Source organism: Copidosoma floridanum, unplaced genomic scaffold (assembly GCF_036245765.1).
Source record: "Copidosoma floridanum isolate Cflo_tuat_1 unplaced genomic scaffold, Cflo_Japanese_pri ptg000006l, whole genome shotgun sequence".
Classification (NCBI taxonomy): Eukaryota; Metazoa; Arthropoda; class Insecta; order Hymenoptera; family Encyrtidae; genus Copidosoma; species Copidosoma floridanum.
Genome location: NW_028321883.1, coordinates 16178106 through 16197742, shown reverse-complemented (window position 1 = coordinate 16197742; position 19637 = coordinate 16178106). Strand labels below are relative to the sequence as shown.

Genomic DNA, 19637 nt, shown 5'->3' with positions numbered 1-19637 from the left:
TAATTATTCCCCCCCCCCCCCTTGGGTCCCAAAATAAACCTCGGACCGCCGGTTGCCCCGAGTGCGTTCATAACCATCCCCCTTTTTTCGCTGCTGCTCCGTTTAATTTGTGGCTCTTCTTTGTTATCCCGAGCAGTGAAAGAAAGAAACAGAAAAAAAAAAATCGTGGCCCCAGCGAGTCTCCATTATTCGTCTTTCCTTCTTTTTCCACCGGGGCAAGCGAGATAGCCGCTCATCCCCACTATTTTTATTTTAAATTTTTTTCGTTCATGGACAGATTTACGGAGGGGTGAAATATTGCTGGGAGTACAAAATGCACACGCTCCTTGCCGCTTACTCCGCGGAGAGGACCGTAGCTGCATCGGCTCGCGAAAATAATCCTCTTACCGCACATTACTACGGCCCAACCACGCGTAAATTCAGCCCAACCCTCTTTTCGCGTCAGATCGATCGGTAATCCCACAAACAACACCCTACAGGGGTATTGTGTGTGTGTATATATGTATACTTATGCAAGCGCGTTTGTGTGTGTGTGTGTTTACAGGTACGGGGAGAAGCAGAAGCGGAACAGCGACAGCGCGGAATTGAGCGGGATCCAGTTGCTGTCGGCGACAGCGTATCAGCTGAAGAAGCCGTACCAGCAGCTCCTCATACCGATCACCGTATGGATCGGTATGGAGCAAGCCTTCATCGGTGCCGAGTTTACGCAGGTACATAATCAATTACCCAATGTGTATCTATTATATATAGATCATGATAATAATATCTAATTGACCCGTCAACTGCAGATGCTTGCCTTCCTGTGGCCGGGCATAGTTTACCACCCTCCCACCTCACGGGGTGGCTTAAAGGGGCACTGCACCTACAAGTGTTGAAAATCTACGGCAATCGAGTTGTACTTGACACTTTTTTTTTTTTTTTTTCTTTTTTAGCAACACGTAATTTATTTCTGATCGGGTAAGTGCGGGTGCTCACGCACGATGTACGTCTTTGAATAACCTGGTAAATTTTTTCACCTACTTGGAAAATCTGGCCGAAAATATCAAAGTCGTCACAAACGATGGCGAAAGAAAATCTTTTACGTTTCCTTGACGTCCACAAGAGAGACAAACACCTCTTTGGGGGAAAGAAGAAGAAAAAAGAAAACTGCAAAAGATAGTTTGATCTGGCGTGGGGGAAGGTATACGTGCAACTGTAAGAGTGGTGTTAAGGTAGGGAGGGGGGGAGTTAGTCAGTTGATATTCTTTAGTTTTCAATTAAAGGTTACCGGACGCGTAGAGTTTCTTATCTGACCCGTTTGTTACGTATCAAGTCCAACGTGTACTGGATAGATGGAGCAAGTCAAAGTTCAAGAGTTGGAGGGGGCGAGTCATGGCCATGCAATAAAAGACTTTGTACAACATAATAAAAAGTCTTGGGTGGTGAATCGTTTCGATGGCTCTTGTTTTTCGAGCTTACGACTGCATAATTGTATACAATCTCTTATGTAGTTGTCCAAGGAATTTCCATACCCTGGCTCTGCAAAAGCACGATGGAAGCTTTGACTCGTAAAGCATTCCGTTTGATTTGTGTACGAAAACAACAAGATGAAACCGAAGAGGTTTATTTTCATGAATGCAAGCCCGTAAAGTATATCCGCGGAAGTTGAACGAGGCAACCGGATAGCTGCATCGAATGGTTCGTGAAATTCGACATAATTGGGAGTAGAATGGAATCCCGTTAAATTATTGCGCGCTCGCAAGCTCTCCCTCCGTCGTTCCCAATTACGGGAGTTAAAAACGCGAATGAAAAACGAGAAGCAGCCAAGAATAACAGGGAAAAAATGTACACTCTTTCGAGATAAAGACCCGAGCGAGGCACACAATGGCTTTTTAACGAGAGAAGTGCCTTTATTTACCTTTTTCCTTGTAAATGGCTCTTCCTCCCTTTTCCAAAGCTTGGCGTGTGTAAACCTCTGTTGATAACGCCTCGAATGACGATGAAATTGTTCTCCTCCTTTTACAATACGTACGCCTATACAACTCCCTCGAAAAAGTTGCTTTGCCCGGAGGTTGGAGTTGCAAACTTTTCTTTCTTTTCCTCGAGCGATACCGAATCGATGCTGATGGGGATCGTATCGTCTACGTTGCCAAGGGAAATGAAGAGAGAGAGAGAGAGAGAGAGAGAGGCTTGGTATTGCATTGTCCTAGCGTAAACATTCCTTGGCTGTTGGTAATGAAAAATTTCTCCTTTGTTGTAGAAAAATGTGCTCCCATCTGAGACAGAAAACCTCTGATTTTTGTTTTCGTCGTACTTCTTTCTTTCTCCCGAATGCAAATCTCGCGTTATTCAGTTTCTCGCGTTGCGTTCGATAACCTTTCGTTATTTACCACTCGTTTTTCAATCCCACGCTTTTTGCCTCAATCAATTTTTCGATCCCACTGAAATGCTATATTCCACCTGTGCTGTAACAATTAGTCGTATTTCGAACTCTATGTATCCTTCCCCCAGTTTTTTTTTTTTTTTTTTTTTTTTTTTTTTTTTTTTTTTTCAATTTAAAAATCCGAGCGAAGGAGGAAAAGAGCGTTTCTCGAGAGGTTTTCCGCGAAGTAATTTCCATCCCCGCGATTACTATGACGCAGAGGCGCTGACAATTTTGGTCACACGCGGACAGTGGGATTTGTGAGTGCCGTAAGTACAGTTGGGTCTTGAGTCACTTTCGACTGTGTGAGCGGAGTTACGACAATGCGCTTAGAGATTTTTTTCCTCTACTTCCTTTTCAACTTTATTCTCATTATATTAATTTTCCATGGGAGAGTACGTGGTATTGTATTGTACTTAATGAGGTGTTACTTCCACTGTTTCCAACAATGGTAAATATTGCCCCGATCGCTTTGACGCGCTAATGCGGCTGAGACACCCGATAGTATGTACACGCATGTATGGAAGGGACAAGGATACGTGACATTTTATTCGCGATTCACTTTTTACGGCACATGGACTTTCTTCCCCCCTTTTGTCGAGAGATAAGTGCGGCTGGAATTTCCGACGTCGTTGCGATTTATACGCCTGAGCTTTGCTGGCTTGGAATTTCGTTCGGTCAAAGGCGTACTGTCGCAACAAAAGACGGAGCAGCAGCTGTACACGTGAAAGCTTTGTTGGAAAAATGATGAAATACCTTGTAATTTTTTGTAGGGCAAAAGAAATTTGTTTGGTCGCTGCTTGTGGAATGAGTAATACTCATGATCAGCCCCCTCCAAAGCACCAATAGGGTATTTCCAAGAAATTACGGAAAATACTTTTATTCGAGTAATTTAGTTTTTTAAACAGTACTTTTTTTTTTTTTTTTTTTTTTTTTTTGTTGCAAAAGACCAACGAATGAGCTTTTCAAGCAACTCTTCTTCTCCTACAACTGGAGAATAAAAAATTCTCCAATAAATATCCGTATAAACACTGCGACGAGCTATGAAAAGAAAAGGGGGGAGAAAAATGCACCCCAACAGTCAGGCACATCCGAGTTAAATGCGAGAAAGCTCTTAGTCAAATGCCGAACGTAAGTATACGATGAAAAAAGGAAAATCAGACGCGATAAGGTATACGCGGGAGATCTCGTTTGAAAAAGTGCAGTCGTCACGAGACGAACCGAGCACACGCGAGTCATCGGGGAGATGCGCCCTGGGGAGCGTACGTATATTACACCCTTCCATCGATATCCCAGAGAAGCGCTGACGCTGCTCTTTTGTTTTTTGCACTCGCTCTGTACACCCTACCCCCTCCCCAATTTTCAGGTTTTACGCTCGCGTTTCTCATATCGCTTAATGAAATGCTGCGCAGCTCTCGTGCACCCAGTCGAAAATTTCGAATAAAGCACACGCTAGCCTAGCAGTAATTATTATTTGGAATTTCCAGGGTGATATTCGATGCGTGTTTATGCAGTATAGACGAGGGTACGAGCGTTTACTCGACGGGAGAATTTTCCATAAAAATTCAAAGCATTTTTCGATTTTGTGCAGGTGCACAAAAGGAAAATTGATGTTGTTTCCCGGAAACGCTTCTGAGGGAATTTTTTAATCAACATTATACAGGGGATGGTTTTTTTTGTTTTTTTTTTAATAAGTACTGCAGCAATTTACCAGCTTGTTCCGCTCGGGGGATTTCATTAACGTTGAAAAATGATTATTTTTGGAGGAACATTTTTGAATCAATGCCGAGTGAGAGATGAAATTCCAGGAGCACGGATATACATCAGATCCCCTCGTCTACTCGAAAAAGTATCCATCCTTCCGCGCGAGTTCCCAGAAACGAAAGCTCTTTCTCATATTCCGAAAGGATTTCCTCCGGCGCATAAACTCTACGTGTACCTTTTGCCTTTGCAGTTAAACTCTATAGCCGAGCGCGGTGCTTCTATCCAAGAAAGAAAAAAAAACACACACTAGTACATCCTGATCCTGATCCCTCGATTTTGGGCTTTGGTCTTTTTTTTCTTCCAATTGGCTCTCGATGACGGTGGCGATAAGCGACTATTCAGAAAGGGAGCATCAAATCGTTGATTGTTTCACCTGAAATCTGTACAGGCACTCCGATTCTCGTGAGTCCGTAAAAATATGTTCTGAATAACAACAGGATAAAAACGATACCGGTGAGCATAAAGTATATGGGTATAAATCAGTATTTGTGGCTGTTCCGTATACTTTCTCCGGTGGAAAATTAATCGTTCCCTTGCCCGAGATTCAAGGTTGCCAATGTCGTAATTTGAGAAAGTAACTAGGCCAAGTGCGCGGAGGCGCCAATGTGATTACCGGGTACGGAAGTAGCTTGGATTTTATACGCTATACATGTATATCCCTCGTTTTTTCTTTCTCACCCTCGTTTGTTTTTCAGCTTGGAAAACTACAGCGAAAGCGACCGCACCGACTTTCGAAGACAATTATATATATGTATGTTTCTATATTCATCGTATCGGTCGTTTTTCCCGTTTTCCAGTTTCTCTGCACTTTATCATAGCAAAAAAACAAAAAAAAAAAAAAAACATCAAAGACAATTTATACGTAACGATGAATGTTTTAAAATCGAGCGGAATTTGATAGGCAGGTATGTTTGGTTTTCGTTTCGTTCGTTCCAAAGGAACCAAAAAAACTCGATCGATCGGCTGGTCGCCCGAGGAAAGGAATCTGCGCGTATATTTTTAGCACAAATTTCGCGAGCGCCCGGAGGAGTCGGCGGTCATTGCGCGCTTATCCAGAACCGGTTTTTGCCTCATATATTTTACTTCTCCCTTGCAGCCTTAAAATACCCAAGTACATGGGCGAGTTGTGAAAAAAAAAAGAAAAAAAGGAAAGACAGCGGATGGGAAGGAACACGCCGGGGGACCATTTGTCACGGGCACCGCATATACGTATAGACACCGCCAAGAGGTCACTGGTCTTTCAGAGAGTGTACACCCGACGGTGTCACAGGGGCCCATTTTTACCGCTGCCTGCGAAACGAAACTCTTTTTGGTTTTTTTTTTTTTTTTTTTACCCCCCTTGGCCGTAATATTGACACGTGTAATAACGAAACTGTGCCATCTCTGGCACGAGTCGCGTGGCGCGTGTAATTATGGCTGGTCCATCCACACGGAGACACGAGCTCTCCGGCGTATATCAATCACGTCGAAGCGGTCTGACGCGTCATTTAAAACATGTATGACGGGTAATTGGTGTTTGGTGATTACTCGGGCTTGCAAAACAATACACATCGTCGCAACAACGAGGATCGTATCCAAAACAGGCTGTGTTCATCCATTATTTAAACTGAAAGCGGTGGTACGTGTAACAATTACGTTGTTGCTATGGTGTACACTATGGAAGTACAGGGTACACGCGCGCGGGGGTCCATTAATATTCACGCGGCCCTTTACGCTAGCCATCAATCGGATTATCTTTGTAATCTCAAGGCACGTCCATCGCACCGTGTGTATATATGTATGTCGTGTGCGCGTGTATTTAGAGCAGTGATGAGGATGCCATGCGTGTCCAGCGGCAGAGGAGCTCTCTGTTACTTTGACCGGGGCATCACGGGACACTGCTCATCACAATGAACTAATATTAAGCCACATCGTGTGTGCGCGTATCGGTTATCGCGCGTATAAATAATTATATGGAAGCAGCTCAGCGGGGCTGGATACACTGACTGTATAGGCTCGCTTGGCGTGCAGGGTGGGTGGCCTCGGAGGAGAGGGTTCCAGAGGGATGAGAAAAGGGATATATTTGAAATACATGAGCGCGCGTGGATTATACTTGAAATTTTTTTCCCTTCGTTTTGGGGAAAATTACAAACTATACCCACCCCCCTCTCTACGCTTTACTCTTTGATTCGAAATTGATTAGCAGAGCGGTGCGGGCGTGATTTATCAAAGGGACGATAATTACAGCCCCACGTACAACACGTTTGTCGTCGCAAAATTATCCACCGTGACTCTTCATCACTATAGTATATACTCAGCGATTCGACTCGCAATGGATCTCTGATTTTCCGGCTCGGATATATATATATATACAAAAGGCTAGCTTGGATGCGTGACCATTGGTGAGGACGGAAATTCAAACGCCAATTTATCCGGGATCAAAGGCAAGCGTCTACGTGCAAGTGATTCGGGTACACTGAACGTCACGTGTTGTAAAAAAAAAAGGAGAAAAGGGAAAAAACTAAACGCCCAAAATCGCGGTGATTCAGCACGTTTCACATGGTAATGAGTAAGTATACTCATGACATGTATACACAGAGCGGAGTATAGGTGGAAATTTCGATAATTTGTCCCGCTTTCAACGCGGCCCTTAAAGTTTGCTCTGGCGATCAAAGTGCAAACGAGGCAACTATGTATTTCCATTCGCTCGTCTCATCCCTTCGCGTATAAACAATATTATCGAAACTTTCTGCAAGCGCGTGAAAATAATGGCTGCGATCCTGGCCCCAGTATATTATATTTCACCGGCATCTGGAAATTTCCCCATTTCGGCAGTATGGACTTTTACTCGCCTTTGACGCCGTGAATATAGGAGTATAGGTACAGTTTCACCCAAAAGGGCGAAAGAGGTAGGGGGGAGAAATCTGGTCTTACCTTTGCGTGCCCGGGTCCGCGCATGATTACAGGGGCGTCGGGTTGCTCTGCAGTAAACGAGTCTTTTTTTTCTTTTGCTTGGTATACTTATGGATTGGACAATTAATTTAACGCTAAAGTGTAATGGCATTTCGATAAAATTAGGTGCAAAACCAGGTGTAGCATATTCTTTGACTTTTCGTTTATTGGCCCAAAATTAGTCTACTATTTGGTGGATCTCCAGTGAAGCTTCGAGACTTGTTGTCGTTGTCCTTAGACTTCCAAGTTGTTTTATGAAAAACGTACCATTTATTACGATAAGGAATTCAAAATGAGTTTGAATAAAAAAAAATAATGGACCAACACAATAGGTGCAAAATATAAATAGGATGAAAGGATGCACTTTTCTAGTCTATCAAAATTCCGAAAGTTTGCACGTGCACGGAATGAATGTTTTACCAAACTCAAAGGATATCATACCTACGTGTATCAGAGTAAATTTTGTATTCGCGTTTGAATTCCTCCCTTTCGTGTAAACACGCGCGGAAATTTGTGTACCCAACCGAGCATTCGCTATATACACGTACGGGCGTGGGTAGGTATTATACGCCGAAACTATTAATCCAATAATTAGAGATAATACCCAAAATCTTTTTACTTTGGAATTTTTATTTTTTAAAGTTAAAAAAAAGTTTTTGTCGTAACTTATCACGGTACCTTCAAAAGTCATTAAAACAAGGTCCAGCATGTAATTATTTTTGGTACTTATTGGTTTTTTATTAATGATTAAAAAAAAAGAAACTTATAATCTGCAATTGTTTTTTGATTAAAAAAATTTTTAATACGAATTCCAATAAAAAAATTTCGTCAATTACAGTAAATGCATTTATCTACTTAATTTAATAAAACACTTATTCAAATGGATTAGACCACGTACATACTTAAGTTCAAAATATGTTTGTACAATAATAAAAAACATTTATTAATATACAATAAATACATGAATCGCAACAAAGTAATGATTTATAAGAACACGTTGAAAAACACCCAAAATCACATACGTTTGTCGCGCTCTTTGGGAACTCGAAACGAAAAATTTTGACTACGAGGCAAACATTATTTTTGCACACGATAAAATTTGTTATAAAAGCCTTTTAATGAAAAGTACCTATTCACGCCTAGAGAACTCACCGTCGGGTTTTATAACGAAATTGTCGAGTTCGTAACAGGTTTCGGGATCGGCTTTTCGCTCCCACTTTGATCTCCAAATTCGATGAAAGAGCCTATACCTCCCTTGGGTCGCGTTCATGCAAATTTGCCAATTAAACAGTACTTTAAAATAGAACCCATACACGACCGAAAAACGTTCCGTTCAAAAGTATACGTTTCCCTCTTTCGGTCCTCGCGTTCGGACGTTCGAGGGGATTTAATCATTCATCGATTGCTACATGTAGAGACGATTGACCCCACACTGCACTACATATATTCGACCCCCGTTACCACTTCCTTTTGAAATGCGAATTGAAAACGTACAAGCTTTTCATCTCTTTGACCTGTGCACAGAGCTGCGCATAAGCACATATGCTGTATCTATTGACATACCTGTGTAAAAGGATAATTTATACTTTACGTGTATTGGCAATCAGGTTTTTTTTTTTTTTTTTTTTTTTTTACAAACTCGAGATACAAAATTTTATTCGAGCTGTGGTACTTTATCTTGGTTTTCGGTTCAGTGGGTACAAATGAAAATCACGTTGAAGTAACACATACATATATATCTTCAACGGGGAAACTGAAGTGGAAGTGAAAATTCAAAGAGCTGCCCTTCTTTTTGAATACACGTGCATGTAAAAACGAATGAAAATCGAGGCTCTTTGTTCGAATGTTCGGAACAAACAAGTCCAAAGTTCTTGCCGAAGGGGGAAAAATGAAATCGTGCGGTGAGGTATATACAACAGCTCAAAGTGGAGTAAAAAGCTGGAGTTGCTGAAAGTCCATGTAATAGTGTGCAGGTATGATATTATAAATCTCACGGGCGTCTACTTTATAAATTTGCGCTTGTGCTCAAAATGGCTTAGGTACTTGTATCCGCTTGAAAAGCGTCAATCAGGGGAGAAAGTTTTTCAATCAAATGTCCCAAAAAGTTTTCTATAGCCGCGAAAATTACGAATCTAAGGCCATTCACGTTTGTGGGTTCGCTTTGACACGCAGTATGCATCAGCGTTGGGGCGTAATAAATTATAGTCTCGCAATTGTAGTGACAATTTTATAAATTTGAGAGGTATACGAGGCTATGGCGTAAGCGGTTGTTGTTCGTGAATTGAAAAAATGGTCGAAAAGGAAGAAATAAAGACCAGCATTTCACATACAGAGGTGAAGGTATAGCAAAGTAAGCTGTGCTCCTGAATTTTTGTTTTTTCATCGAAATTTGAGTGAGTTTGCGCGTCCCTTTTCAGATAAGCTCTTTTGTGACGCTCTGCTGCTTTTGAAAGAAGAGACGCGTGGTCCCTGTGCTCCCAGATGCCACGAAAAATTTTATGAAAAGTGAAATTTCATTTCACGAAAGCGCTCGAAAAGAGTCTCTTGGGATGAAAGAACCAGATATGCTGAAAGCTCACGTTTCACCCTCACAATGGTTTAAAATGCCACTTCATGTGGCTTGCACAACCACGTGTATTCTTTTTGAGATGGAAAGATGTTTTTTTTTTTTTTTTCCCAAGTGCACGTACATGAGGGAGTTTTTTTGAATGAAAACATGAGCTGTTGAAGCTTATTACATGACGCTTGAAATTGATATTTCGTTTGAAATGGCATCTGTTGAGTGAATTGCACTTGTTTCGCTGGTGCTTTGAACGCCAATGAACAGTTTGACAGAACAATTTGCACCTAACGTGATCGAACAAATGATGAAATTTCAATTCAAAAGATGTTATCGTGTTTTAGAAGTTAAAGAGAGAGAGAGAGAGAGAGAGACGGGACCATTAAACTGCGTAATTCTGTAACAACGTACCACACGTTCCGATAATCTTCTCTGTCAAATAAAGTTATCCAACTCATAAAGTCCACTTGCTACTGCATATACACATACCATGTGCTGTTTATCATATGTGTGCTTATATTCATGTGAATTTATATTTACGAGCAATTGCACAAAACATATGTACCTTCTGGAGTGTGTAGTTTGAATAATGGGATTTACTCCTTGGATTAAAATTTGTTTTTTTGTTTTTTGTTTTTTTAACTAGACTTTACTCGTTTCATTAAAAAACTATCAAAAATGTTATTTCAGGTGTTTTTGATTCGTTGCCAGGCTACTCGAAAGATTTGGGGTACAAAATTTAAAGAACTTTTACTTTCATCCAAATGTAAAGAAAAACGAATTCACACAGTATCGATCATAAAAATTTCTTTAAAACTATGAATAATGCATGATTTGTGTGGAATTTAAAAATTACGTAAAATATGTCTGTAGGCAATGTATTTGTATAGGTATATGTCTGGTATCTCAGGGCTGAGGGTACAGGACTAACCAGGTAGATAATAAACTTGCTAAACTCGAGAGTTTTGTAACAAATGCATGTATATCATAGCTTCTGTTTCATGCGTTGTGATCTAATGTTGTGGATATTACTAAAAAGCGCGATGCTTATGTACGGTAAATCATTTATTCATACTTAACCACTTTTTACATGGTTAGTCTCGCCAAAGCTTTGACAAAAAACCAGCTCAAAAACTTCGTTATCAGTTAATTAAAAAAAAAAACATATTCTTCTCTCGAACTCCAAACTCCTTGTAACTTGAGGCAACTTTTTTTTCTTTTTTCTTTCGCACTCCTCTCAGATCTTGTTAACCCTATCTATTAATATTAAGTAACGACTAGCCGGCCCCTCTCCCGTACAACCGTCCTTCTTCCTCGTCAACGGGCACCACCGCCCTCATTTTCTTCCTTTTTCCCAACGACCAGCCCGATGAAGTTGAATTTACAATTTTTCACAAGGAGTAGGAAAAAAAAAAACCCCAACGTCACCGCTGTAAAAGGGCCGTCTCGCCTTCCCCCTCTTCTCAAATCAAAAAGTTCGATTCCTCTGTCGCCAGTTGACGAGGTCACTTCGCTGCCCTGCCATCCACCCCTGCCTACACCACGAGAACTGCCAAGGACGCCAAGCCATCTTGTGCAAATTGTTCCAGGGACCACTACTACCAAAAGCACCTGCCAAAATCAACAGGACTGCGCAACAGCCCTCACCCATCAAAGCAGTCAACCAAGCCAACGACACTCTCAACCAACGCAAACAAGGATTGAGCTACGCCCAAGCTACCATGGGAGCAGGCAACCAGACGTCCCTCCTTGCTCCCGCTCCAAATAACGCACTACATTCGTCGCCTATCTAACGGCAGCTATTCTTCAGAAAAATTAAACACCACTGTACCTAACACTGATCGAACGAAACATTCGCCACAAATCTTCCGAACAGAATTAGCTCTTGACCGGCACACCCCTCAGTGCCATTAGCTAGTAAGAAAACTTCATCTTTTACCATCTGGGTTACACCCTGTCCGAGTCCCGCACCTATCTGCGTCAGCGCCAAACTAGTTCTACTCTATGAATTCCGATTTGGCCCCAACTCTTCGCAGTCCAATTTCACTTCTTCTAATATTTTTCTCCGCTTCTCTTACTTCCTTCTCTCTTTAGGATCGTGTAGCCAACCCGGCTGGTCCTCCATGTGTTGGTAGGTTTTAGCCAGTAAGAATTTGGCACTACCTTTCCGTCTGGAAGGTGCCTATGTAAGATTTCCTACACCACGTATAAAAAAAAAAAAAAAAACAATCCCCCTCTTCTACGATCTTTGCGAACGAAATTGTTTTCCATCCTCACTCGGCAACTTGTACCCGCGTATCCCGTGAAATTAAATTACCTGTTCGATTCCAGCCGTACATAATATTACACGTAGGCACTACATGTACTTATACAGGTAATATCTACCCAACTCTTTTTAACGACGATGCACCCGTCACGGTTCTGGTGCATAAATTGGTACCCCAATGTAGAAACATGATAAAATTGCCTCGTAAACAAAATTTTACGTACATAGTTGCGTATTTGTACTTGTGAAGAGGACTCAGATTTTTAGGAGGCCAAAAAAAAAAAAAAAAATGGTTCAGTCCAATTAAAGCGTGTAACTCGAAGCTACCTTAAATTCCACCATATTCCCATCAGCCCCATGCATCAGACCATCGATACACACTTGACATAGGGGTGGCAACTGTCTAGCACACGATAATTGTGATTCGGTGTAGATGTATAATAGGTATAAGGGTACACTGACGGCTCCAAGACGCCAAATTTTGCCAAATAACCACACTAACGAAGACACGTTTTTACCACCCTTGTCCTGTATGCAGTCAAGCTGAAACATTTGTAACGACTGATTGTATAATTATATGTGTGATTAAGGTATATTATGTGCGAGCAAACACTTGTTCGTCGTCTGTACGGTGCAACGATATACGGAGCCCCAGCGAATTTTTACCTCCTCCAGCAGGGCCATGGGCCATTATCACGGAAAATCGGAATAAAAAAAAAAAAAAAAAACACGTGCATAAATGGTACACGCTTGTACCGGTACTCCGCGTCCCGGAAAATTAAACAGAGCCGGTGTTTACCTATGCCATCCCGACCTGCTCATACACGACTTTGAAACGAAGGGGATGCAAACGAAACATCGAACCGTACAAATATACCCCGTAGGTACATGTATAGGTACTACGTGTGTACCTTTCCCCGGCACTACCGTTTCCTTATCCTTACCAATTAGCCCTGTGGACGCAGAGATCTCTTTGGCGCAATGTACATACCCTCGCGTAGCAGCTCCAAGTTCACCCAGGGGGGGGGGGGGGTTTATTATCGAGCAAACAATGAGCGGCCGCTCAGGGATGTAAAATTATAACGAAGCGTCCGTTGTTGTTGCAGGCGTACATCTCGTGTGCCCTGGGGGTGCACAGGGTCGGCTACGTGATGATCTGCTTCGGTGTGGTCAACGCCGTGTGCTCCCTCCTCTTCGGCTCGGTGATGAAGTACGTCGGGAGGCAGCCGCTCATGGCCCTCGGGGCCGTTGTCCACGCGGCCCTCATCGGCGTGCTGCTCGTCTGGAGGCCACATCCCGACAAGTCTTACGTCTTTTACACGGTGTCCGGCCTTTGGGGGGTCGGCGACGCGGTCTGGCAGACCCAGGTCAATGGTAAGTGCCCGGCTCTCCCTCTCTCTTTTTAACTCTACCGTTTACCGGTGCATGGCTGCGCTTATCCAATATTGTACAACCAAAGTCGCAGAGTGACACAATTCCTCCATTGCCTCGAGATGGGGATGATTCGTCAATTTTCAATTGAGCATAGATTGAAACTTTCATCCGTGTAAATGTCCTTCGTAACCAATTAAAAGTACGGCCGTGCATTTGCGTATATATAATCAACGAGATAGAAAGTCGCGGGGGGGATAAAACAAAGAGCGAGAGGATCAAGATTGCACACGGGCGTGACGTCGGACATCAGCGCCGGGAAATTTTCCTCGCTAAGGCGCGGGTGCTAGTCACTCGCGATAATAATGGTAATAAACGAGGTGTGTATAGCTGCATGGCAGCGAGCCATATAATTATTTGCATCCCATGTGTGCTCGGGCGCGTCGATACCGACCTCGATCTTCGAACGCGTGTGAAACTCTACAATATTCCCATCGGTCTTTTTCTCTTTTTTTTTCCCCCCCAAGCTAAAAATAAAAAGAAAAAAAAGAAAAAAATAAAAAGATAGTCGGCAGGGAGTATAAATGGGCGCGTAATGATCCCCTGGTTCTATTTTGATCTGACGCGCGCGCATACGTGTATGTATAATGTATATATGTTAATGAAGCGGGCACTTGCGTCGTCGTCATTCACGTGAGCGCCGAGGGAAAGGAAAACGGGTGGACGCGATAGGCGAACCCATTCAGGATAGCCGCGCGAGTCTCAGGAATGCAAAACGTCGCCGATCGGACGAGCATAGGTGTAGAGCAGACCGATCGAGGTCGGCATACTTTGCTGACGTGTCGCCGGTAGGCGCCTCTGCTTTTTTCGCGGCTCGGAGAAGAGACCTGTTTTCCCGGGACAACCGGATCTTTGACTTTTTTTTTTTTTCTTCTTTTTTTCCGGCGCCACGGTTTCGTTTGATCGGTAAAGTATATAGATCGGGTGGCGCTTATTTTACCTGGGGCCGATCGGGCGTTTTCAGGGCGAAGCCGGATCCTCTTGCCGAACGTGGATAAAGCGTTGAAAAGTCAGACCTGCTGTGCTCTTTCGGAAACGCAATATATTTTCCGTTCATGTGGATCAACTGTCAACTTTTACGGTGACGCAAGCCTTTCGTGGCTGTAACGTATACCTCTTGCGCCGTAAATACTTTTATAAAATTACTTTACAAAGAAGATGTTCCCCCCTTATTTTCTCGACTACCGACGGTCAAAGGTATGTATGATGGTGCTGTGCGCGGAGCAAAGAACCCCGGGGCTCGTAAAAACGTAAATAAAAGACTCTTTGTTAAAAAAGTTTACGGTAATTTGCGTCGTAAGTAACTCGGGTAATTCCCATCAGGATAAAAGTCATCAGACAAATATTATTCTTGTAATGTAAAAATCGCCACAAATTTCGCAGTGAAGTTATTGGCCAAATAAACGTCCAACTAAATTTCCACGTAACCAACAAACGTATACCGTACACCCATCCACATCTCGCACTCTGGAACAGATGAAGCTGCTCGATCGAGCGGCAATCTGTTCACAATTAAGTATCCTCCCTTCGATTCCTCGCCCGTCATACATACATAATGTATACATACATACAAAGACATGAGCATCTGCGAAGGTTTCCATCAGAGCCGACAACCCAATTTCGCCCTTCCGCTTTTCCTCGTTAACCGGGAGCACAGTTCCCCCTCATCAAAGGACTGCAAAGGAGCTCCCTTAACAACAGCTTTTTCTGGAGAAATCAAGGCTTCGAGAAAATGCCCAAGAGCACGAGGGCCCCTACAAAAGAATCCTCTTTTACTTTTGTGCTGCCAGTAGCAGGGGGGTGGGGAGAAAAGAAATGTGATGAAGGAAAAAGAATAGGATGAAATGGAGAGTTTCATTGTCAGTTTGAGTATATATGTGCATATCGAGGTGTACACCCATTATCATACATTGTACAGGTATAGCTGTATAGAGTGCAGAGGGAGAAAGAGTTAATTGGAGCGACGTGGGTGTATGCTGTTTTAGAAAGTTGCCAATGTATAACATGCACCTGGTTATCTACTCGTCAATGCCACACGCGTCGGGCTAAAGTTCATATATTTATGCTCGGTTGTGTTTAACGAGTTTTCTTTTTTTTTCCATACGCATGACTTTGTTAAATACATAACTAGCTAAGACGATTTACAGCCAGTCTTTTGATACTCTATTTTTTTTTTTTTTTTTTTTTTTCCTTTGTGTGTAAAGCGCTGCAGCATTACGGTTTGCTCCTTATTTTTTCAAAGGGATGGTGCTGATGTACACGTGGCACAGACGCGGTATGCTCTTTCTACGCGTTTTTTTTTCCTACCCAGTTGGATTCGTTTGCTGATGCTAAGGGAGACACTGTAAATTATTGACTTGCAAGCTCCTAAACGTCACCTTTTGTTTCTTTCGCGTTCAAAATGCATGGGCTCTATCATTGGATGTTTCATTTCGTTGTCAAAGACTTTTTTTTTACCTCAGTTTGTGTTTGCCGTCAGGGCTTTGTACGTTAGTTGACGTGGAAATTTAATTGCTACTTGCGCCGTTTTACACGCACCGGCAATCAAAAGGCCGAGCTCGAGCTTTGGGTTTTGTTGAACTATACAACAACAAAAGTGACAAGTGGAAAAAGGGTCTTTGCCGTGTTTGAAATTATATATAAAAGTAATTGCTTTAGCGACCGTTAACGAAAAACTGAGATCGCTCGGGTGTACACCTGAATTCGCGTATAATTATGAACTCTGTTTGTTTTTTATCACCTGCACGCGTATATTTTCCCCTTCCAGTGTGTCAACGTGCCAGTTGACAAATAAATGCTTTCCACTTGAACATTGAAAGGACGCGTCCCTTCATTTAATTCATTCACCGTTGGAGCGGAATTTTTGCAATATAACGTTAAAACCTCGCGGTGTTCTCTTACGTTTTGTCCTCCGTTTCACGTAAAATCACAGCCTTCCCTTGAATACCTGTTTATAATATGCACCCCCAGTGAATATTCACCGTCGCGATGTATATACATAATATACACGTAGTACACGCGTGCCAAAAAGGACGTATGCAATGTAAGCCCCTTATACGCCCCACGCAGATATGACTCGGACTCGCGCGTTTTTTAAATTATTTCCCGCGTGGGGTGGAAAAATGGAATTAAAGGACCAAACTCCTTTTTGTCTCCTTCCCTTCTCATTGATGATGGAAAACGTCTCCCTTCTTTTGGAAATACTAGTGGCACTTTGGGGCGTGACATATATATACATAATTATACGCGTGTGCATTCAACGCGGCGGCAATTCCTTTGGCATTCCGCAGTCCCGAGAAACATAACTGTATAAACGAGAGGCGTGTATAGGTATGTATCGTATAGGTGCGTGTTTGAGAGGAGCCGGTTTCTCTCGTTTGTGTACATGTTTAATGTCTCGCGACTGGTTGTTCGCTATAATATATACATATGCATGACGAGGGTTAGCGCTCGCGATAAGTAAAACCCAGCGACACGTGCTACCGATACGCACGGACGTTTTGTGCGTTAACGCGTTTACGTAACGCTCGTATTTGGGTATCACCGTGTCACTTGTTTGGAGAGCATATGTATATATGGATACATACATATTATAGAGAGAGAATGGGGGTGCACGGCATTAGAACTATTTATGACGCGTTTTCGGGGTATACGACACAGCTGATCGATTAATTTTCACGCCCACGGCCCACATCGTTCGCACGTGCCCCGTATGCTAACGCGTCTACATATGTGGCGCTTGTCGCGGTTTATCCCCCCAATTTTGGGTGTCAACCGCCCCATCCAGCTGGTGGACCGGGGGACAACATTATTTTTACATTTTTAAACAATTGAGGGTACCATGAAGTAGTTTGCAGGGTACAGAGTATAATATATATGGTTACAAGTTAGTGTGATGCTTTATAGACAAGAATCGCTCGAAAGAGCACACCCGTGTCCATATGGTATTCTATAGAAACTAATCCAACATTGCGAAGAAAAAAAAAAAAAAAAAAAAAGAAATTAACACGATTGTCCTTGATGTTCGACCCAGGTTTGTACGGGACGCTGTTCCGTCGCAACAAGGAGGCCGCCTTCTCGAACTACCGTCTGTGGGAGTCGGCGGGTTTCGTCGTCGCTTACGCGTACAGCACCCACCTGTGCGCGCGCATGAAGCTCTACGTCATGCTGAACGTCCTGCTGATCGGGACCATAGGCTACGTGATCGTCGAGATGCTCCACAGGCGCAAGCAAAAGCGCCGCAAGGCCTTGGCCGAGGACCCGAAGGCCGCCCAAGCGGAGGCCAACCAGCCCGAGGAGACGGACGACGAGAAGGACGACATCGACGATGACATCATCATTACCCACCTGTGAGGACACACCGGCTTGTTAAGCGCCGGGGTAAATCCGAGCCCCCACATATATACATGTTTACTTGTACACGTGATCGAGATATACACTTGATGCCAACCCCCTCGTCATTCCAAAAGGGGATGATTAGAAAAAGGGGTGACGGTGGGGTCCAATTTAGTTTTTTTTTTCCCCCCCTCTCGTCTTATTATTCCGTCCCGATGCTGCTGATGGATCGCCCTCGCGGTGGAAACAATCTCGGTGCATGCCGTGGACGAGCAGTTGGAGGATTTCTCAGGGAAAACGGAAAAATATGCTCCCTCGTTTTTCGTACTTCCGTAACTCGTGTGTATAGGTGTATATGGATGAGCGCTTGTACATTGTGATCCGTCAGTGCATAAATATACCACGGAATAAGTGGCGCGCCGTGGATTCGTGAATCCTGCACGTGTCGCGGGAGAATAAGGGAAATGCAGGGGGGATGATGAATGCTCGCTTCTCAGCGTGCAGGGGCCACGCTAATTAGAGGTACACCGAACGCGAGTGTGTGCGTGTGTGTGTGTGCGCAGAGAGAAAAAAACAACCGAATGCACGCTGTTTGGTGTGCGCCTACTCGAATGGAAAACGCGCGCGTAAAAAGTGCGCTTTTACATACTGGTGACTTTGAAGTGCGCGTCGCTCGTCTGCCGAATAGCTGAGCAAATGAGTGGTGCAAAAATAAAAAAAAAAACTGTAGAGGCAGGATTATCGTGCGGATGGTGCGATGACACACCTGTCACGGGATAAGCGGTAGTTGTTGGTTTTCGTAAAGTGCCTTCCGTTATTCCTGTGAGTTATTAGCAGCGGTGTCTCTTGTACACATATATATATTGTAATATTTATAAACGGATGATAATTTTAGAACTTGGACTCGAGGAGGGAGGAGATTCCTCGTCGGGTGGTCAACTGCACTTGTTTTCTTTTCGTTTTTCGCAAGTAGGTATATTTAAAAGCCGAGTGAGGAGTCGTATTTTACCAATTTGAGATGTCCCTCGATCGGAGCTGGTTGACGCTTACCAGAAAAAAGCTGGAAAAATGTGTATAATACATACAGTCCAAGCGTTGAGCGAATAATACGTGTACATCACTTGAGAATCTTCAGAATCTCCGGATGTTGTAAAAGTATTTTTTTATTTTTTTCTCCCAAGCGACATGGATATACGTATTTCTGTTGTTTGAGCAAAATAAATAAAAAAAAGGGGTTTTACATAAAAAAAACCATGTAAGAAGTAACTAAAAACGTTTTCATCTCCGAATTTGGGAAAGATGATTTTTTTTCATCGTATACTTACTCGTCGTCAAATTTGATAAAAGGCCTTAAAAACCTTAAAAAAAGGCCGATTCATTGTATATTTGTTCCCTAGATTTTCATGCAGATGCAAACAGATTTTTTTGATTTTATCGTTTACCGACACATCTAAGGATCATAGTATTATTACTTTACAGAGTGTACGTTGTTTGTTATTTATAAAAAAAAGTTTCATTTACTTCATTACTTTTTCTTGAGTTGATAATTTTTTTTATAAATTACTTAGTTGCTCGCACACTTCAAGCAGTTACTACCACATACTTTTCATTACAATCGTTAAACTGTTGGCTGTAAAAGTATAAGGAGTCACTCCTAACAGAGTAAAAGCCCACTCTTATAGAGTGAATGAATATTTATATGTCGAAAATTAATTTGATACTTTCTCACTTTTACAGCGAAACTACGCCACTTTTCTACATATAGATTCATTTAGATGCACACAATGTTTCCAAAATTGTTTGGAAACACCTGAAACATTCCAATTATATTGTTTAAAAATATTATTGCGTAGCATAAATAATAGTTAACAAATATATTATACAATAACTCTAATGACGATATTGATAATAAAAATAATCTAACTTATGATACATAAAACTCTTAAATG

At 42.5% G+C, this 19637-nt stretch overlaps 1 protein-coding gene across 2 annotated transcripts in view; it reads left to right on the top strand.

The window, feature by feature from the left end:
• The window catches only part of LOC106644255 (UNC93-like protein), a 49152-nt gene extending 30767 nt beyond the window's left edge, over positions 1-18385 (top strand). For both annotated transcript variants that reach the window (XM_014359680.2, XM_089598369.1), the window contains exons 4-6: positions 545-710; positions 13029-13296; positions 17387-18385. In XM_014359680.2, the coding sequence (XP_014215166.2) occupies positions 545-710; positions 13029-13296; positions 17387-17706 (754 nt within the window). In that variant the 3' untranslated portion in view covers positions 17707-18385. The remainder of the gene's footprint in view (positions 1-544; positions 711-13028; positions 13297-17386) is intronic.
• Positions 18386-19637: the final 1252 nt, after the last annotated feature.